General features: G+C 40.8%; 1 protein-coding gene and 2 long non-coding RNA genes across 4 annotated transcripts; 2 read left to right on the top strand and 1 right to left on the bottom strand.

Moving 5' to 3' along the window:
• Positions 1 to 738: 738 nt before the first annotated feature.
• LOC116038506 lies at positions 739 to 1,764 on the top strand. Of its 2 annotated transcripts, none has more exons than XR_004897784.1 (4): positions 739 to 868; positions 1,034 to 1,192; positions 1,358 to 1,435; positions 1,703 to 1,764. It is a non-coding gene; the product is annotated as an uncharacterized LOC116038506 (long non-coding RNA). The 2 variants fall into 2 exon arrangements; XR_004897783.1 differs by lacking the exon at positions 739 to 868 and adding an exon at positions 892 to 922.
• A 541-nt stretch (positions 1,765 to 2,305) lies between these two features.
• Positions 2,306 to 2,545, top strand: LOC118495398. The gene is made up of 3 exons (XR_004897787.1): positions 2,306 to 2,344; positions 2,429 to 2,458; positions 2,513 to 2,545. It is a non-coding gene; the product is annotated as an uncharacterized LOC118495398 (long non-coding RNA).
• A 78-nt stretch (positions 2,546 to 2,623) lies between these two features.
• Positions 2,624 to 12,792, bottom strand: LOC116038566 (mucin-5B-like). Its single transcript, XM_036003166.1, has 28 exons — positions 12,694 to 12,792; positions 12,466 to 12,498; positions 12,100 to 12,361; positions 11,895 to 12,009; positions 11,533 to 11,623; positions 11,101 to 11,454; positions 10,853 to 10,978; positions 10,081 to 10,198; positions 9,862 to 10,000; positions 9,641 to 9,745; positions 9,442 to 9,511; positions 9,170 to 9,307; positions 8,913 to 9,077; positions 8,735 to 8,829; positions 8,485 to 8,611; positions 8,135 to 8,390; positions 6,053 to 6,102; positions 5,841 to 5,941; positions 5,582 to 5,733; positions 5,330 to 5,468; positions 5,145 to 5,252; positions 4,872 to 5,051; positions 4,548 to 4,787; positions 4,284 to 4,440; positions 3,965 to 4,093; positions 3,616 to 3,766; positions 2,871 to 2,914; positions 2,624 to 2,631 (listed from the first exon to the last, which is right to left on the bottom strand). Exons 1-28 carry the CDS (start codon positions 12,770 to 12,772, stop codon positions 2,624 to 2,626), a joined length of 3,732 nt encoding a protein of 1,243 aa, XP_035859059.1. The 5' UTR covers positions 12,773 to 12,792.
• Between the last annotated feature and the right edge of the window lie 9,489 nt (positions 12,793 to 22,281).

Raw genomic sequence — 22,281 nt, 5'->3', positions numbered from 1 at the left:
GTAGGTTCTTCTGTGACTGTTGTGGTAGTTTTTTCTGTCACTGTTGTTGTTGTGGTAGGTTTTTCTGTCACTGTTGTTGTGGTAGGTTTTTCTGTGAATGTTGTTGTGGTAGGTGTTTCTGTGACAGTTGTTGTAGTAGTTGTTTCTGTAACTGTTGTTGTGGTAGGTTTTTCTGTGACTGTTGTTGTGGTAGGTTCTTCTGTGGATGTTGTTGTGGTAGGTTTTTCTGTGACTATTGTTGTGGTAGGTTTTTCTGTGACTGTTGTTGTGGTAAGTGTTTCTGTGACAGTTGTTATGGTAGGTGTTTCTGTCACTGTTGTTGTGGTAGGTTCTTCTGTGACTGTTGTGGTAGTTTTTTCTGTCACTGTTGTTGTTGTTGTGGTAGGTGTTTCTGTGACAGTTGTTGTGGTAGGTGTTTCTGTAACTGTTGTTGTGGTAGGCTCTTCTGTGACTGTTGTGGTAGTTTTTTCTGTCACTGTTGTTGTTATGGTAGGTTTTTCTGTGACAGTTGTTGTGGTAGGTGTTTCTGTGACTGTTGTTGTGGTAGGTTTTTCTGTCGATGTTGTTGTGGTAGGTTCTTCTGTGACTGTTGTGGTAGGTTTTCCTGTGACTGTTGTTGTGGTAGGTTTTTCTGTAACTGTTGTTGTGGTAGGTTCTTCTGTGACTGTTGTGGTAGTTTTTTCTGTCACTGTTGTTGTTGTGGTAGGTTTTTCTGTCACTGTTGTTGTGGTTGGTTTTTCTGTCACTGTTGTTGTGGTTGGTTTTTCTGTGAATGTTGTTGTGGTAGGTGTTTCTGTGACAGTTGTTGTGGTAGTTGTTTCTGTAACTGTTGTTGTGGTAGGTTTTTCTGTGACTGTTGTTGTGGTAGGTTCTTCTGTGGATGTTGTTGTGGTAGGTTTTTCTGTGACTATTGTTGTGGTAGGTTTTTCTGTAACTGTTGTTGTGGTAGGTGTTTCTGTCACTGTTGTTGTGGTAGGTTCTTCTGTGACTGTTGTGGTAGTTTTTTCTGTCACTGTTGTTGTTGTTGTGGTAGGTTTTTCTGTGACTGTTGTTGTGGTAGGTTTTTCTGTCGATGTTGTGGTAGGTTCTACTGTGACTGTTGTTGTGGTAGGTTCTACTGTGACTGTTGTTGTGGTAGGTTCTACTGTGACTGTTGTTGTGGTAGGTTCTTCTGTGACAGTTGTTGTGGTAGGTTTTTCTGTGACTATTGTTGTGGTAGGTTTTTCTGTGACTGTTGTTGTGGTAAGTGTTTCTGTAACTGTTGTTGTGGTAGGTGTTTCTGTCACTGTTGTTGTGGTAGGTTCTTCTGTGACTGTTGTGGTAGTTTTTTCTGTCACTGTTGTTGTTGTTGTGGTAGGTTTTTCTGTGACTGTTGTTGTGGTAGGTTTTTCTGTCGATGTTGTGGTAGGTTCTACTGTGACTGTTGTTGTGGTAGGTTCTTCTGTGACTGTTGTGGTAGGTTTTTCGGTGGCTGTTGTTGTGTTTGTAATCTCATTCACAGGTCCTGTAGATGGTGATGTAACAGTAACCACTGTATATGTTATTACTACAGGGGCTGTTGTGGTCTTGTTTTCTGTGACTGTTGTTGTGGTAGGTTTTTCTGTGACTGTTGTTGTGGTAGGTTCTCCTGTGACTGTTGTTGTGGTATGTTCTGTGACTGTTGTGGTAGGTTTTTCTGTCACTGTTGTTGTTGTTGTGGTAGGTTTTTCTGTGGATGTTGTTGTGGTAGGTTTTTCTGTGACTGTTGTTGTGGTAGGTGTTTCTGTGACAGTTGTTGTGGTAGGTGTTTCTGTAACCGTTGTTATGGGAGTAGGAGTGGTTACACTACACTTGTTATTGCAACATTTCACTCGTATTTCATAGTCATAACAAATAGGAGGTATACTTTGGTCTTTGTTATGACAGATCAGTCCATGTGTTGAGTTGCATGTTACTTTTTGATCAAGTTCGTTCAAAGATATATCCTTGTATTGTGTTGCTCTACATTGTATTTCCAGAGGTTTTCTGCAAACACTTAGATCTATATCAGTAATTCCTTCAATGGGTTCATAGTCTCCATCTTCAACATGAGGGTAATGATTGTTTTTCCAATCTGACCACTTACAATTACAATCAACCAATGGTGTAGATCTTTCTGTGACTGTTGTTGTGGTAGGTGTTTCTGTGGATGTTGTGGTAGTTTTTTCTGTCACTGTTGTTGTTGTGGTAGGTTCTTCTGTGACTGTTGTTGTGGTAGGTTTTTCTGTGACAGTTGTTGTGGTAGGTTTTTCTGTGACTATTGTTGTGGTAGGTTTTTCTGTGACAGTTGTTGTGGTAGGTGTTTCTGTGACAGTTGTTGTGGTAGGTGTTTCTGTAACTGCTGTTGTGGTAGGTTCTTCTGTGACTGTTGTGGTAGTTTTTTCTGTCACTGTTGTTGTTGTTGTGGTAGGTTTTTCTGTCACTGTTGTTGTTGTGGTAGGTTTTTCTGTGGATGTTGTTGTGGTAGGTGTTTCTGTAACTGTTGTTGTGGTAGGTTCTCCTGTGACGGTTGATGTGGTAGGTTCTTTTGTCACTGTTGTGGTAGATGTTTCAAAAACAAAGGCTGTTGTTGTTGGAGTTGTTGTGGATGAAGTTGGACAAGTCTTCATGATTCTGGTAATATTTCCATTTTCCCCACAAAAAGCTTTGATACAGGTTCCATCTCCATCCTCTGTGTCATAGATTGTATCTCCATACTTGTAAATCTTCCCTTTATATAAACAGGTGCAAGCTGCAAAATGAATAATTATATAAGAATTATATAGATCTTCATTGTTTTAATAGATTCCTACTGTTTTTTAATTTAATCTGTATGTAATGATTAATAACAGAAATGGTCATAGCCTGCTTACCTTGGACTTTATAGCTGCACTTAACCTTTGTTGAAGAACAATAACTAAAGGTAAATGAAAGAAGAAAAGTTTAAACAATGCATGAACGTATGGTGTATTATGTTGGTGTTGGGCATGGCGTGGGACGCAGCATCGCACCAGTGAACTTGTATTTTCCTGGCGTTGTTTTCTATTTGAATCCCATTTACTGCATTTTTATATAAGTTTAAGGACTATGATAAGACAAAATCCAGAAAATAATTAAGTTGATCGTAATGATAAAGTCTTCCAGAAAAAGTAGTGCTAAACTATATATACAAAGAAGATGTATTACTTTATTTATTGTTTAAAATAGGGGCCGATCACTGAGACTATAAAGCAAATTTGAAAGTATGGGAGACACAAACTGGATATTGAAAAGTGGGGGGGACATGTCTCCCCTGTTCCAAATGGAACACACTCTAGCCTGGGGGGCTACTTGACTGCGCTGGTTTGGTATCTTGGCAACTTGCTGTGCATCCCATTGGAGGGGAGGTGCAATAGAAGGTGTGGCAAGAATTTGGTCACTTTATTTCACAAAGGCACACTTATATTAACCCTGTTAGTTCATGTGTGGGTCGTCTTTTAGTCTACATTCTTCAACCAGCTCACATGTGATCTTGCCTTGTATTATTATTCCATTATGCCAGCTTTTGTAAAAACAATATAAAGGTTATTATTAACTTTTGCACCAACTGAAGCATTAATAAGATGGAAAGTGACCTACCAGTTTTGACAATTTTCCCTTGGAGGCATGACCACACCTTCTTCATAATGCTTCCCTTCGTTATCATAGCAGCCACATTCCTCCTGTGACACACACTTCATGGTATCTTCTTCCAAATAAGAGCGTTCAGATGGGCAACTTGGATAGCAGCCTTAAAAAGTTAAATTTACTGTAAATTGCAGAACTAGCACAGGTACAGACAGAAAGCTAAAAGTGCGTAGTAAAGTGAATGAAAAGTCAATAACAAAACAGTAAGCACAATTGGCTTTACTAGAAAACATCATGCACGGTCAACTCTCCAATTCTAACCTTTAAAATACATACACTGTTACTTTAATTTTATTGGTACCTTCTAATGCTGGAATGTGATTGTAGCATACTCCTGAGGGATTCCGGCATGTCTTCATGCATTTTTTTCCACAAGGCTCATAGTGCCATTCACACTTTCCATCGGGGTTGTAAAAATCACAGAACAGAGCTAATAACACAAAATAAAGGAATATTGACAATATACAAGACCAGATCACTTAATCATGTAAAAAAAGTCTGACTTTATTTTTAAAGTCTATAAGTTAAATGACAAAAGGGGATGCTGACAGATAGTCATCACGATCATACAGTGTATTTTTCGGTTTATCTCCTCACAGAAAAACAAATAACACACTCACGACAAATTGTGGGAGTTCTCCATTTCACGCAAGCTCCGGCCTCATTACAGGCTGCTGCGTAGGCTGCTACAGCAGAGCAGAAACACTCACAATCTCCTCCTGTGTTGCAGGAACATGTGTCTGTCACACAGGCATCATAATAGTTTTTTGGATCCACCTTTTTGAAGGAAACCATTGTTAATGTAAGTAGAGGCTTAATTATATTATGCAAGCTAATTATACAGAAAGTCATTGAGAGACATTGAGCTGGTTTTGTTTACTTACCTTTGAGTGGCAACCAGCAAATACTTTGCTGTTAATAATGCTGCAGTGTTTTAATGCCCATGCCTGCCTGTGTGAGTACAGCATGCAGGGATTTTTTAGTGTGTTTGCATTAGGGCAGGTAGGTGACACTTTCCAGCTGTTTCCAAACTCAAGGGCTTCAACCACAACTTCTTTGTTTCTGGTGGTAAAATCGTTCTTGATGTTTCCATCATAATTCCCACATAGACCACAGACTTTCCCCTGGGATATAATGAGATCTAGTTAATTTATAAAATGTCAACCTTGTCAACATTTATCTGAACACTTGTATATCTCCTCACCCACCTTGAATGTGGACTTGAGTTGGATCATGAGTGTTGTCTTCTTATTCCAAATGAGAACAAGACCATTCTTTGCCTCAATGACGAGATATATGCCCATAGTGTGGACTTTATATGGTATGTCCACCCCTTGGCTTTGTTTGATAACTCTGACATTTTCCTCTGAAAGAACAATTTCATGGTTCTGAAAGAAACAAAACATGCTCATTTGTAAAACTGCAATGTTATTTTCAGCATTTTAAAACTAATTTTACGTGCATATAATAGTGTTATGTACCCCTAAGTAGAGCTTGATAGCAGTCGAGCAAATGCTTTCAGTTGTTCCACATGGGATGCTCTCAGTCAGGACCCTGAAGGTGCCATTCATATCGTCCCCGCAGTAATCCTGCAAGATATCGATGTCAGTACTACAAGACTGACTTTTGACAAATCACGAAGACTAAATAAAAGTCTGTGCAATACCTTAGCGAAGACATAGCCACAGTCTCCATTAAAGGAGAATTTCTTATCATCAAAAGTGATGTAATGCCCTTCTCCATATATGGTACAGGTTCCATCACACTCACGAAGTGTACAATCCCATTTTCTCCTTTTGCAAGTGCTATGATTTAAAAAGATTAAGTGATGGCACGTTATATATACACAATAAAAAAACCTACACAACTGTGAAATGACAGAGCACTGCCTTGGTGTGGAAATAATGAAATGGCTCACCAGGTATTGCAGTCCACAGTGACAGTCTGTCCAGAATTATAGTAGTCTCCATTATATGTGCAGGGACAGTTCTCCTCTGTAATACAGCCTCCTTTTCCATCAGAGAGCAGGCCAGCAGGACATACACAGCCTGACATACACTGTGTACTGACCTACAGTATAAAGTGTAAAAGCAATGTATTTAGCATGTCATCCTCTTGGTTTAGTATACATGTGTAGAATATTCAACAAAAGTCATGAAATAGTGTCTCAATCTTACACATTCTGTGTCCAGTGTCTGGCAGCTTTTTTGGCACTCGGATCCCATGTCACCTGGCTTTGCGTTTGAGCAGTTGAAAAAAACCATTGGCTCGGTGCATGCTGATGACAATTATAGTGTGTTAAAAAGGAAACCACTGTATGCTTTGTGTTGCTCATACTGTGCTTTGCTATATAAGGAATAATATGATGAGCTAAGTGCTTTGTACCTACATTCACTTATTTGGCTCCCTGTACATCTTAGTTCTCCACTATGACAGGAGCTGAAATGCATAGAAAGACACGCAAGTTTAACTCTTGCTAGTTTTTGCTGTTTGCAGGGGAGCTGATGATTATTTTAGCACATACTGAGCGAAAAGCATTGTACAGTACATGCGACTGGTCTCTGGTCTCTCCCACATACAAACAGATAACAACATTCACATGGGTAGTTGAGTGATTCCTCTTCACAGAATACTGTTTTTGGATTAAGGGATTAAACCAAAGCCTTGAGAGGAAACCCATGCAGACGTTCCAGTCCTTCAAAATGAAAATAAAACTAAACAAAGTGCAAATGCACTTTGCCATACCTCTGTTGGAGGACCCCCTCGAAAACGAGATGATACATCTCAAGGGGGTTTTCCTAATAATAAGGGACCGTTCGGTATTTATGGAATGGACCACCGGAGGAAAATAGGGGAGGGTCATGTCTTTTTATTTTATGCTGAGGGGAGGGTCATCCAACATTTTTTAGTCTGGGTGGGGAGGTCACCCATCTTTTTTATTCATGAAAAGAGTTTGCTGAGCGGAGTTTGCTGGGGGGGGCAGGAGGAGCACTGCCCCCTGGTGGCTCAAACAGGTAATTGCATTGTTTAAAAAATGAGTGGAATAATTACATCTGGTATGACCAGATATTAAATAAATATCTTAAATAACACAAAACAACTAAATGGTGATAGGTAATACATCAGAGTTCATATACTGGAGAGGCCTCGTTCACCTGTTCGGAGCTGGCTGGTGAATGTGACGCGTGTATCGGCCTTGCTGGATACACGTATCATTTACCTTTTTGTGGATCTACTTATCGCTGTGGATTACTTTTTTTCCATGTCATTGGATTACGGCAAAATAGGGATCTTTTTTTCTCAACGTGTCTTAACGTTTTATGGTGAGTTTGGAGAGGCATCTCAACAGTCTGTAGGTCCAACACTGATTGTTCACTGTTATATTTTAGTTGAATTTAAGCGGCTGTCTATTGCGTTCCAAAACAGCCGTGCCGCGATTGGATTTCATAAGGGCGAATTGTTAAATTGTTACAATGTAACTTAAAATCTGCTTTAAAAATAAACTATATAATGTTAATATAATGTTCAGCTTCGGCAGCTTTACCTATGTGCTAAAGTATACAATGATGAAGCCTAGTGACAAGTCCATAGCAACCAGTGTTGAATTGGTTAGCCTATATCCCAGTGTCCTTTGCTGAATGGTCTCAATGTCTTATTGTTTTATTTCATATGAATACTAGTTTACTAGAGGAGTAACTTAGTATCTGAAGTAATGCAGTAATGCATGAAGTGTGCATTTAGTTTCCATGCTTATTGTGTTTCCACAACTATGTTAGTGAGTAAATCTACTGAAATGGCCACCACACCATAACAGAGGAGTGTGATGTGTAAGATGAGAATGCAGAGGTTAACGCATGTATGTCATGGCTGTAAAAATCAAATGGTATCTGTACTTCTTTGCTAAGTGCAAACTTGCACGCAAGGGGAGGGTCATTCCTCTTTTTCAAATCATTTTGGAGGGTCATAGGAAAATTATTATTGATGAGGGGAGAGTCACGTCTTTTTAGGTTAGAGGCCACGAAACTCCTCCGGTGGCCCCTTAATTAAATAATGAACAGTCCCTAAACAAGCTCCATCTCTGCAATTAGCAGTGGAGACCCTCAAGAGACCGCTATGATGTGCGAGGCAATCTACTTTTGGAAAACCGCACTTCAAAAATAAAAATAAAACACTGTGCCAAATAAATTCTGCTTAAAAGTTGACCCACACTTGGGACCCACTAATCTAGGATAATTTCGTTCAGTTAAAAATAAATGCTCTAGGTGAGCCTTGATGGCCTGGGTGTTAAGCATCGACCATGAACCACAACATTCCCAGTTCGCATCCTGCTGGAGACTGTTGTTGCATGTCATTCTCTCTCCCTCACTCTTCTTGTTATTGTCAGGTGACTAATAAAACATAAGATAACCAAAAATAATTATTAGAAAACATTGTTCTGCTTTAATTTTACTGGAAATATTGAAATCCTCACCAGGTTTGTCCATGGACGCTGATGACCTGCCCGGGGCGTATCAGTGTGTCTCCCACATGGCAGGAGCATTGTGAGGCTGACACACACTCACCCACCTCATTCAGGTAAGTTCCTTCAGCACAGCCGCAGCCATCAAGCGGGGTAAATTCAACCGCACATGTTAAGTCTGACTGACTAAGAGAGCGGCAGGTGCGACCACAGCTTGTCATTTGGTAGTCATACACAAAAGTAGAAGGGCAGCCAGTCGTGTATTTCTCTTTTGAAATGAAACAGGTTTCATCGGTGTTTAAATATTATTAACAAACACAGACTTTATTTATTTCACATTCAATAGTTTGGATTTAACTTACCGCATATGGTTTTTCTCCATCCATTAAATAAGACACCTTCAGCAGCACATGCGTGGACATAGGAATATATGGCAGCACACATGCACTCCTCACTGTTATCACAGGCACAGGTGTCATAAATACAAGACTGTGGAGAGAAGCAGGAACAAGCTAAATGAATAGTTGAAATGTTAAATTGTTAAATAAGTGAAATAACACAAATACATATACACATACGTTAGAATGCATACAAAAATAAATCACTGCTTACATCTTGATAGCGTTTTGGGTTTATTACAGAATGGCACATTGCAAACATCCCTTTTGGGTCCGACAGCAAGGCGCACCAATGTTTGGCATATTTCTCTACAAAAACAAATAAACATGTTTATCGGTAAAATATTGTGAAGATTGATATTAAAATGCGGAGAACGATGTCGGTGACCTACCATTGTCTATGCTCAAAAGGCAGGGGTCCCCAAGTATGTTTGTCACATCGGAGCAGCTTGTCCTGGTCTTCCAGGTGTTGACAAATGTCCCAGCCGTTCCCTCAGTTAATCCATTTGTGGTTCTGAAGTCATCAGCTTGCACATCATTAAAATCTCCACAAATACCTGAATAAAGATATTGATACTTAATACTTTATAACATACCCACTGCAAAAGGTGGATATTTTACACTTTAATCAAAAGAAGTAAACACACACCCATGAGTTGTCCCTTATTGGAAACACTGGCTTTGATGTAGATCTGCATAATGGGTGAAAGCTGAATCTCGAGATCAAGCCCATAGTTGGTGTGGATTACAATAAAGAATGTCGATGGTTTGAAGATCGTAATGTCATCTGCGGGGAAGGAAAACATTTTCACATTAAATAAAGAGACTGTTTTAATTTGAGCAAACTAAAGAAATTGTGATTTTATTGTAGAATGAAAAACAACAACAACAACAACAACAACAACAACAACAACCACTCACCCATGAAAAGAGGTAGCTGAGTGATCAGTTTGTTATACAAAACATGTCCGCTGGCTTCTACTACAATCATCTGCAGTAGGAAAAAATGACAATATGCTAAAAACCTAAACCTTTCCAACAGATATTAAATGGAGAAAATCCTATAATTTTTTTTTTTTTTACTTTATTAGGAGAGAACCATAATATATTGTAATTGTACCATGTATTTAGGCAGTAGTAGGGTGACTGCAGTCAGGCAAGTTGATTTATCTGATCTTTTACATGTGGACAGATCACCAAGGACACTGAAAGTCCCATTTGTTTCCTAAAGTTAAGAAGATAAAAAAATGCATATAAAATACAAACTGTTTGCTTAGTTACAAGTATTGTAATTTTGTCTGTGAATTAAATAATTCATTAATTAAAGTTTGAATGCCTTACCTTGGAGAGAACATAAGAGCAGTCTCCATGGAAAGTATAAGTTTTACCATCATAGGTGGAGATGTGGGAGCCACCCAGCACAGAGCAGACACCAGGACAGTCCATATCTTTGCAGCGCCACTGACCCTGGGTACAGGTGCTGTCAACAGAGTTCAGTCAATTCAACTGGACAGATTATTGTTTTTTATTAACATTTTATTGAAAATAGGGAGTTATTACCAGTTTCGACATGCCCTTGAGTATGATTCCCCTGGCTTGTACGGCTTGCCGTGGTGTAAGCAGGAGCACGAGTCAACAGCAACACACCCACTTTGTGTAATGTCGTCAAAGACAGTCCCTTGGGAGAAACACAATGACATGATTAGTCTGGTATGTAAAGTAAACTGCTATTAACATGCAAACCCCATTAATAATTTGTGTGCATTAATTAACAGAACATACACAATATATTTTTTTGTCATTTTAACATATGTTAACGAGATGTCAAAGATAACAACATTTCTTACTAGACATGATCTTGAGTATCTCCACATATCTCCATCCAAAATCAAAACCAAGCTGCATTAAATCCAAGCACCTCATTTAGATGTCGTTGTCCATGGCCTGACAACTTTCACCATTAAGTTGCAGTACATTAAGCTACACCATTGTATATGTGCACCTAACTGATCACAGCCAAAGCTACATCCAATGTAGCATCTCAACTAGAATAGTGTTGAGAGGACAAGGACAAATGTAATGAATGTGATAACCTCACTTTATTAACATGACGCAATTGATTATGTATTTGTAGGCATATACATACCAAAACACAGCTGCTAGCCGACCAGTAAATCTATAACTTCTGTTGTTACCACAACTCTCAAGTCAAGAGCACAATTGAAGTAATTGTAGAGCATGAATTAATCAAATGTGTGAACTGAAATAAACCCTTTGACATCTGCTGGACTACAAACCTCATCTGTGCTGGTTTTAAAATCAGGAAACTTACCATTTGGACAGAAGCATCCATCTACGCAGTGATCCTCGCACACGTGGCTTCTCTTTTGGTTGCTGCAGGTGTCAGTACAAGGACTACTGCATTCTTTATGCTCCATGTTGAAAGGGCATGTTTTTGCTATTTAACACACAATAAAAGTACAACTTAGAAACAGTGATTCTGACATAAATACAGAAAAAAAAAATCAAAAAATCAAAGCGTACACTCGAACATATACATGTTTTGATTGTAGTTCTTACCACACAGTTGTGCTGTCTGCCATTGCTGTGGTTTCCCGCCTGCATGAGCGCACTGACGGGAGTACTCTGATATGGTTGAACACAAGCATGAAGTACTGTTTTTACAGCGGCACAGGTCCTTCACACAGGCTCTCATGAAGGAGTCAGTAGCAACCAGGTTTTGACAGCTGAGCAATGCAGGTCCTGACAGCAGGTTCGCACAGAGGTTTTTATGTGGGTCAGCAGATCCATTTCCTCTTACTTCACTTGCACAGGTCTTTGCGACTGGTGAGGAGATTTCTTCACACGCTTCAGTTGGACCATTGACCTTCCAGGCCTCACCATAATATTCAAGAGTTACAGACTCCCCTGTTTCTAGAGGTGAAATGGTTTTAGCAAATGTGAAGACTGATTTTGTGCAGATTGTTTTTAGCTTTATTATTTAGTATTTACCTGTTTTGATGAACTCATCATAAACCTGTATTCCGTTGAAGTCACCACACAGGCCACATGTCTGATTCTTGAATTTTGCATCCAGCTCAACCTTAAAACCAGGTGAAAATAAATGATGAAGAAATCTCTTAACTACAGTTAACGTTATGCAATTCCTTGCCTTTGATTTAACATGGATTAATCTTTATGTTATCTCATTAAATTCTCTAATCTATTTAGTAAAACTAAATATATTGTACAGTATATATTTTCAGGGCTCAGTGTCTTTGTTTATCTGTAAGTTATCAAAATAATAATACAAATCAATATCAGATAGTATTTATACATAAGTGCAATGGACAGCACATAATGAATACACATACCCAGAGGGCGTCTTTTTCATTCCACATGACGACCAAACCCAGCTTTGCCTCGATTTTGACATAGGAGATAGTTCTTTCAATTGAAATGCCAACCTGACTGAATGGTATAGTGACACTAGAGGGGGGCAAAAAAATCAACATCAACCATCACTGCAACCAGTACATCAGCTGGTAATGAAAAGTCACATTATCAAAACAGACTCACAGTTTATCGTTGACTTTGATGGAAGTGTTGGCTAATTCCACAACGACCCCCTCCAGTTTCATGGTGACCTTCGCAATGGTGGTGACCCCATTCATCTCCTGCCGTTTTAACTGAATATTGAAACTGTCATAGCTTCCCTTACACTGGGATGCAAGGAGGTAGTTGCAAGTGGAGGGAAGCTGGAAGAAATCACTATCGAAAGTCCTGAAATGATAGTTACCCCATGTACTGCAGATCTGGTTTCTTTGAGCAAGTCTCACTTCTAGTTTGTGGAGAGAAAAAAAACATTGATTATACTTTTTACAAATTACAAATTCTACACGATTTTTGGTTTGGTATCTTTCATCTTTGAATTTTTTTTTTTACCTGTAATTACTGGCATTTTGGTCACCATCTGAACTGTAATTGAAAATAAAAAAACATATCAATAATGTCAGATATAAGCAGACTTTATATTTGTATTATCAACATTTTAGGTCGAATTTATCAAATTTTATTCCCAGGATAGGTTCTTCATACTCAATAGACAGTGCCAGACAATAAGGTTGGATTTGATAGATTTAGCTCTCTTTGTGTGCCAATGAGTGTACATACCAGTGCTGGCTGAAGATAGTGGAAGGTAGAGAGTGAGCCATGGTATCACCCATTCAAGTAGCATCCTGGCTGTTCTCATGATCCTTGAGTAGTCCCTGTCCTGACAGGGATGGATGAGCCAACTGATCCCACACTACCAGTGTCATGTAATATAGTTCATTGGGTATTTGCAGTTAAGGTGGGGTAAAAGAGACATTTTGGGTGTCAGCCATTGTGGTTTCCACACCCATTAAGATCACACCCATGATGAGGTTTCTTATGAAAGAGGGAAGATTAGTATTTCCGTATACTTAAACAAGAATTGTGTACGTTTCTCACTGATCCGTAGCATTTTAAGCTGTGGGTTGGGTACCGACAGTCTATCATTTTCCAGAATCTGATGCAGCGGTCTGTTGTGCTTTTAGAATAGAAAACTGAAACTACACTTACTGAGGTGTGGGTGGGTGAAAGCAATATCATTTTTTTGCCAGCATTTATTTGATATAAATACTTGCTTTGCTTTATTAGTTTTATTGCCATAAAATATATATACTTTTTCAGTCCCACGAAAGAAAATGCTCTGTTGACTAACAGTGGTATAATTGTGGAGCTGTAAAAGGTGAAGACCCAACGCTGTGAAAACAATTGTCAATAACAGATATTATTACAATTATATTATCAACAATTATCAGTAATATGAAAACAACAATAACAGCCTAAGCCTAACTGCCACAAATTGGATGGGAACAAGGGAATAATGGATGGAAGAATTGAGAAATAAACAGTTGCATTTTTTTATTTGATAAATTGTTAAATACATTATCAAACCTGGCAGCCCTTAAGACTACTTTAATAGTTGACAACTAATGGATTCATTGATTCATTTTTGCAGCAATACTTAGTACATAGTACACGAAGGTAAAGAAAGGTGAAGCTCTTAAATTGACACTTAGATGCAGACGCAGCAAAAACTGAACCGTGCTGCCAAATAACTATCAATCACACCTGTCAATCAACGGCAGACATCAAAGCCGTCTTCTGGAAGCCCTAAAATCTAAACATAAAGTCATTTTCAAAACCATCACCTGCAAACTTACTGTACTAGAGGACCTGGACTTAGCAATTGAGACCATAATAACTTATACACAAAGAACCAGACAGCACAGATATTGCCAAATAAGAGAACAAGAATATATAAATTACTTAACATACATGCATACATTAACATACATATAAATTACAATATATACCGTGTATGTATGTTTTGTATACAGAGGAACTATATTTAGGAGAAACAATCTTGGTTCTATCTTTACTGTTTGTTTTTTAAAGATTATTTTTTGGGCTTTTCCACCTTTAATTTGACAGGACAGCTAGGTGAGAAAGCATATGTGCGCCTGCTCTACCCACTGAGCCAACCTGGCCACTATCTTTACTGTTTTGTGGAAAATTGAGCTACGCTCCTTGGCAATATTTTCCCAGTACCTGGATATCAAGGCATATTACCAGATACAATGATAGTAAGTTCCTACTTATTTCTTACACTTCACACAGAGGGAAAATCTGATTAATTTTGTTTAGAAAGTGAGGAGTGTGTTGCAGTCTGTGTAATATTCTGTACTGGCTCTCTCTCAGTCATGTAAATATTTTCTGAGCACATTCAAAGGCATCTGACCTGTGGCGCCGGCAGACGTAATCTGGTGCCCAGTTTACCCTCTGCCAAACAATCCAGGCTCAGACGCTGCATATGCACAGCATTTCTCAGTGTGGCTAAACAGTTGCAGGACCTGTGGTGATGCATTCAATGCAGTTCTTTCAATGTACAAAATATCAGTAAGCAAACACAACACTGTTTATAATGAGTGACATTTGGTGCTGATTCGGTCTGGCTTCAGTTCAGCACAAACTAAGGACTGCACAAGTTCTGTTTATAAAGTTAATAATAATAAGTTAATTAAATACAAAAAATAATGAATATTTCTTGGAAGCATGTTCAAATAGTTATTACTTAATTACTTGTTTGCTATAAGTACTAAGGTGCAGCATGTCAGAACTAATATGATTAGTTTTGTCAACAAAACCTTCCCACAAAGCACGTCAAAGTAGACACTGTTTTTCGTTTTCTTTGCATACTGTCATGCAAACAGAAAGGCTTGCTATGATGCAGAGTAAACAGAAAAGCTTGCTTTGACACAGTTGTTGACAGTAACATTTAGTTGAAAACTTATAAGGTGAACTAGGGGTGTTCATGGCTATGCGTTGTGTGCGTGTAGAGGGTCTTTCTGAAAACCTCAAACATGTTTTTGAGGTTCTCTTTCCATACAGGCTGCCCCAGACCTTAGATTCTCTGTATGTGTTCCGACACGATTCCTTGTTTAATCCACCTCAGTGACATGTATTTCAGTTTGTTTGCAGAATGTCACTGAAAGTCATTCCAGTATGTATAACAACATAATGATCCTCCCTGAATCAACACAATACTGTACATCCTGTTACGGAGAAACTGACCCTCCTCATCATGTATATGTCAACCTGAGGGAGTGGTCCAAAAGTGGTGCGCGGTCACGGGAGGCTTGTATCATTTGGACGTGGCGACAGTTTTGTTGTCATTAGGGACTGTTCGTTATTTAATTAAGGGGCCACCGGGGGAGTTTCGTGGCCTCTAACCTAAAAAGACGTGTCTCTCCCCTCGCCAGTAATAATTTTCCTATGACCCTCCAAAATGATTTGAAAAAGAAGAATGACCCTCCCCTTGCATGCAAGTTTGCACTTAGCAAAGAAGTACAGATACCATTTGCTTTTTACAGCCATGACATACATGAGTTAACCTCTGCAATCTCATCTTACACATCACACTCCTCTGTTATGGTGTGGTGGCCATTTCAGTAGATTTACTCACTAACATAGTTGTGGAAACACAATAAGCATGGAAACTAAATGCACACTTCATGCATTACTGCATTACTTCAGATACTAAGTTACTCCTCTAGTAAACTAGTATTCATATGAAATAAAACAATAAAACATTGAGACCATTCAGCAAAGGACACTGGGATATAGGCTAACCAATTCAACACTGGTTGCTATGAACTTGTCACTAGGCTTCGTCATTGTATATTTTAGCACATAGGTAAAGCTGCCGAAGCTGAACATTATATTCAACAAAACATATATGTTTATTTTTAAAGCAGATTTTAAGTTACATTGTAACAATTTAACAATTCGCCCTTATGAAATCCAATCGCGGCACGGCTGTTTTGGAACGCAATAGACAGACGCTTAAATTCAACTAAAATATAACAGTGAACAATCAGTGTTGGACCTACAGTCTGTTGAGATGCCTCTCCAAACTCACCATAAAACGTTAAGACAAAAAGATCCCTATTTTGCCATAATCCAATGACATGGAAAAAAAGTAATCCACAGCGATAAGTAGATCCACAAAAAGGTAAATGATACGGTGTATTCAGCAAGGCCGATACGCGCGTCACATTCACCAGCCAGCTCCGAACTGGTGAACGAGGCCTCTCCACTTCGCCGTTTAAACAAAGTGGAATAAACGTATAAAAGTCCAAATCTACACAAAACCCGAAATCAATTAGTAAGCTGACATCACATTTATATACATGGCATTTAGGAAACCTTTATTGCAAGGTTGGCACGGCAAGATGTCCAGACTAGTGCAACAGTAACTTTCGTTTTTTGCGTCCTGCTGCTCCCATTGTCAGCCAGGTAATATTTTTTTTTACCAAAGCAGTATAGGAACTCTGATGTATTACCTATCACCATTTAGTTGTTTTGTGTTATTTAAGATATTTATTTAATATCTGGTCATGCCAGATGTAATTATTCCACTCATTTTTTAAACAATGCAATTACCTGTTTGAGCCACCAGGGGGGCAGTGCTCCTCCTGCCCCCCCCAGCAAACTCCGCTCAGCAAACTCTTTTCATGAATAAAAAAGTTGGGTGACCCCCCCCACCCAGACTAAAAAATGTTGGATGACCCTCCCCTCAGCATAAAATAAAAACACGTGACCCTCCCCTATTTTCCTCCGGTGGTCCATTCTATAAATACCGAACGGTCCCTTACTTAGAATTCCTCATGGGAGGGGGGTGGTAAACATAGTTAGTGTGTGAAGGGAAAAGTTCTTACAGCTATGGCCTGGTTAGTTTGCAGTGCAAAGTGCTTGGCTCGTTTTCAGTGCAAGGAGATACAATGTGCGCACTATGTTTATCTGTATTCAATTTGTTGCTCAATGTGTTGCTACACCCTGTTTGTGGTAAGTTCTGCATCGCATTTGTTGTATTAAAAACATAGCTTGACCTAAAGCTGATTAGGATATGTAATGATTTGAATCGAATCAATGAATTTAATTGATTGTACCCTTTAAATTATTTGTTTTCTTATGATAATTAAGGTATTCTTTATCTTTTTTTATGTTTTCTTGTTAAGATTCAATCTGTAATTGAGTAATTGACACTCAGCAAACACACTCACCTCATCTTGACTTTGACCCCATCCCTGTCCAACGCAAAGTTATAAACACCCTGAAGTTCTGATGATGCTTTTGCGTTTAGGTGTAATCTTCATTGGGGTGTAAAAGCTGTAAAAGAAAAACACAATAAAGATGTTGCACATTTAATGAAGGTGTGCTGCAATCTCACAGGACTGTAGATTAATCTTCAGCCTGCAGATATTTTTGTATTTTAATCAGCAGGGTTTTTCCTGGCTCGGAATGGGCCTTTGGAGAGCGGGGGGTCTGGGGCCCTTCCCACAGGACATTTTGAGTATCAGACACTTCATCTCATGCATTCTGATACATTTTCAGGCACAAATTTATGGTGAAAACGTCTTGATTTATGTCAATGAAAATACAAAATGATGGTGGTAGGTAACAATTCAAAATATAAAATATCCATCCATCCATCCATCTTCGTCCGCTTATCCGGTATCGGGTCGCGGGGGGAGCAGCTCCAGCAGGGGACCCCAAACTTCCCTTTCCCGAGTCACATTAACCAGCTCCGACTGGGGGATCCCGAGGCGTTCCCAGGCCAGGTTGGAGATATAATCCCTCCACCTAGTCCTGGGTCTTCCCCGAGGCCTCCTCCCAGCTGGACGTGCCTGGAACACCTCCCTAGGGAGGCGCCCAGGGGGCATCCTTACCAGATGCCCGAACCACCTCAACTGGCTCCTTTTGACGTGAAGGAGCAGCGGCTCTACTCTGAGCTCCTCACGGATGACTGAGCTTCTCATCCTATCTCTAAGGGAGATGCCAGCCACCCTCCTGAGGAAACCCATTTCGGCCGCTTGTACCCTGGATCTCGTTCTTTCGGTCATGACCCAGCCTTCATGACCATAGGTGAGGGTAGGAACGAAAACTGACCGGTAGATTGAGAGCTTTGCCTTCTGGCTCAGCTCTCTTTTCGTCACAACGGTGCGATAAATTGAATGTAATACTGCACCAGCTGCGCCGATTCTCCAACCAATCTCCCGCTCCATTGGAAATTGATTTATTTGAAACAGGGACAATGCACAAATAAACATTAAACTTGTTAAAACAAGAGAATATGTTTTGGGCCAGGTTATAGCAACAATTGCTAATTTCCACCTGTAGTCCCTGGGCAGGTATGATCTCATGATGGCAGGTATTGTCCCCTCACTCGCGAACAAGACCCCAAGGTATTTAAACTCCTTCACTTGGTGTAAGGACTCATTCCCTACCTGGAGAAGGCACTCCATCGGTTTCCTGCTGAGAACCATGGCCTCAGATTTAGAGGTGCTGATCCTCATCCCAGCCGCTTCACACTCGGCTGCGAACTGATCCAGTGAGTGCTGAAAGTCACAGGCCGATGATGCCATCAGGACAACATCATCTGCAAAATCAGCGATGAGATCCCCAGCCCACCGGACTGCAACCCCTCCCCACCCTGACTATGCCTCGATATCCTGTCCATAAATACTACAAACAGGATTGGTGACAAAGTGCAGCCCTGGCGGAGGCCAACCCTCACCTGAAACGAGTCCGACTTACTGCCGAGAACCCGGACGCAGCTCTCGCTTTGGGCGTACAGAGATTGGATGACCTTGAGAAGGGACCCCATACTCCCGCAGCACCTCCCACAGTATCTCCCGGGGGACCCGGTCATACACCTTCTCCAGATCCACAAAGCACATGTAGACCGGTTGGGCATACTCCCAGGCTCCCTCCAGGATCCTTACGAGAGTAAAGATCTGGTCCGTTGTTCCACGACCAGGACGGAATCCGCATTGTTCCTCTTCAACCCGAGGTTCGACTATCGGCCGAACCCTCCTTTCCAGCACCTTGGAGTAGACTTTACCGGGGAGGCTGAGAAGTGTGATACAGATCTCATCAATCCCTGGGGCTTTGCCACTGTGGAGTTGTTTAACTACCTCAGCGACTTCCACCAGGGAAATTGACGACAATCCCCCATCATCCTCCAGCTCTGCCTCTACCATAGAGGGCGTATTAGTCGGATTTAGGAGTTCCTCAAAGTGCTCCTTCCACCGCCCTATTACCTCCTCAGTTGAGGTCAACAGCGTCCCATCCTTACTGTACACAGCTTGGATGGTTGCCCGCTTCCCCCTCCTGAGGTGGCGAACGGTTTTCCAGAAGCACCTTGGTGCCAACCAAAAGTCCTTCTCCATGTCTTCTCCAAACTTCTCCCACACCCGCTGCTTTACCTCTTTCACGGCAGAGGCTGCAGCCCTTCGGGCCCTTCGGTACCTTGCAACTGCCTCCGGAGTCCTCTGGGATAACATATCCCGGAAAGACTCCTTCTTCAGTCGGACGGCTTCCCTGACCACCGGTGTCCACCACGGTGTTCGTGGGTTACCGCCCCTTGAGGCACCTAAGACCCTGAGACCACAGCTCCCCACCGCAGCTTCAGCAATAGAAACTTTGAACATTGTCCACTCAGGTTCAATGCCCCCAGCCTCCACAGGGATGCACGAAAAGCTCCGCCGGAGGTGTGAGTTGAAAGTCTGTCGGACAGGGGCCTCTTCCAGACGTTCCCAATTTACCCACACTACCCGTTTGGGCTTACCAGGTCTGTCCAGAGTCTTCCCCCACCCCCTGACCCAACTCACCACCAGATGGTGATCGGTTGAAAGCTCTGCCCCTCTCTTCACCCGAGTGTCCAAAACATACGGCCTCAGATCAGATGAAACGATTATAAAATCGATCATTGACCTAGGGTGCTCTGGTACCAGGTACACTTATGAGCATCCCTATGTTCGAACATGGTGTTTGTTATAGACAATCCATGGCTAGCACAGAAGTCCAACAACAAACAACCACTCTGGTTTAGATCAGGGAGGTCGTTCCTCCCAATCACGCCTCTCCATGTATCTCCATCATTGCCCATGTGCGCTTTGAAGTCCCCCAGCAGAACTATGGAGTCCCCCACTGGAGCCCCATACAGGACTCCATTCAAGGTCTCCAAGAAGGCCGAATACTCCGAACTCTTGTTTGGTGCATATGCACAAACAACAGTCAGAGTTTTCCCCCCCACAACCCGCAGGCGTAGGGAGGCGACCCTCTCGTCCACCGCGGCGCTCAGCCGGGGGCTTGTGAGTATCCCCACACCCACCCGGCGCCTCACACCCTGGGCAACTCCCAAGAAGAAAAGAGTCCAACCCCTATCTAGAAGTATGGTTCCAGAACCGAGACTGTACGTAGAGGTAAGCCCCACCAGATCCAACTGGTAGTGCTCCACCTCCCGCAGAAGTTCCGGCACCTTCCCCCACAGAGAGGTGACATTGCACGTCCCCAGAGCCAGCCTCTGCCACCCGGGTCTGGTCCGTCGAGGCCCCTGACCTTCACCGCCACCCATGTGGCAGCGCACCCGACCCCAGTGGTTCCTCCCACAGGTGGTGGGCCCATGGGATGGGAGAGAGCTGCCACGTAGCTTTTTCGGGCTGTGCCCGGCCGGGCTCCTTGGCAAACCCGGCCACCAGGCGCTTGCTGACAGACCCTCCATCTGGGCCTGGCTCCAGACGGGGGATATAATATTAATATTAATATAAAATATAATGGAATATAATGCAGTAATGGAAGGGGGCTTTTGCATCCGACTACACTTGACCACAAAGTCCAGTTAATTTGATTAGTATGAACAGGGCATAACGGTAACTTTTTTCTCAAGGAGTACGTTTAGCTTCTAAATTGAAAAATTTAGGAGTGACTTACATAAGGTAACTACTATTACTCTTGTAGCTAGTTTGTAGAATACTGGACTACTTATACTACAATACAGGAAAAACCTTGATCAGTTGCAAAGCCTATTGACACAAAAACAACCTTGGGCTCCAGATTGCTCCTTTGCTCAACTGAGATCTACATGTTGCACACACTGTATGTAAACACCAGCAGCACAAATCTGGATTATGTGGTTAATACATACCGTATCTCTGAAGTTACAGAATTTAACAGAGGCAAAATCTCGCTTTAGTGTACATTAGATTATTACAAGTACAAACAAGCACTAATGTTCCCCAACATTGTCATTTATGATGTTTACTACTATTTTTCAGGTTGGTGAGCTCCTAAATGTTTCCTTACCATCAGGTTTGGCATAACAATCACAATAAATGTAAATGTAATCATGTATTACATTGTAGTCACTCACAGAGATAAAATAAGCACCATTTTTTTTTTTTCTAAAGGATACCTGGCAATATTTTAAAAACAGGTACACTTTCATGAAGGTATTTTCTGTCCACTGCACAGTGTAAAAGATTTCAATATGATGTATAATTCTTGCTTGGTACATACAGAAATAAAACATTGTATTATGTAGGAAAATTATGAAAGTAAAAAAAAATAACATTAATATAGATGTATCCGTGATAAGACGCTTTCATTTTGGAGAGATGCATCAATTCCAGGCTGCCATCTTTGTTTGGACTTGCGTTTCAAAATAGAGAAAGAAAGAGAGAGCAACCACTGTTGTGAATGTTCACAGCTAAGCTAAGATAACCAGTGACCGACAATTTGTATATGTTTCCAAATAACGCTAAACTATAAAACAATCATTACTCATCAACTTTTCTCACCATCAGTAACAGCTGCGACCTTTAATTGAACTTCCGGTAGTTCCAACTGCCCCCTCCATGCTATGGTTCTACAGAGTACACCCACAACTATTGAAAATGGGAATGGACGGCAGGACTGCAACATAGCTGCAACGTGGCTATAAAGTAAAGTAGTAGTAGCATAGACTGTTTAAAAATGAGTAGTAGCAGTAAGATAATTCAGATATGTGTATATTGACAGATATTTACATGTTTACATTATGTGTTTAACACTGTTAAAAATATAAGATAAAACTTTATTTCTCCAGAGATAAATTCTGTTTCAAGAAATTTGTAGCACAACTCATGTAGTAAGATGACTTAACGAGCCTCTTGTTCTCTCTTCTGTGAAAACGTAGAATTTATTATACTTCTTCATTACTATATAAGATAAAACCTACAGTATATTTGACCTTTGGACAAACTTACTTTCTTGTGTTAAAATGTCTGTACCTAAAGCTTACTGATGGACAACAGCAATCCTGCCTCATTTACGCATATCTGCCCTTCCTGT

This window comes from Sander lucioperca, chromosome 7, assembly GCF_008315115.2.
Source record: "Sander lucioperca isolate FBNREF2018 chromosome 7, SLUC_FBN_1.2, whole genome shotgun sequence".
NCBI lineage: Eukaryota > Metazoa > Chordata > Actinopteri > Perciformes > Percidae > Sander > Sander lucioperca.
This window is presented reverse-complemented; position numbering and strand designations above follow the sequence as displayed.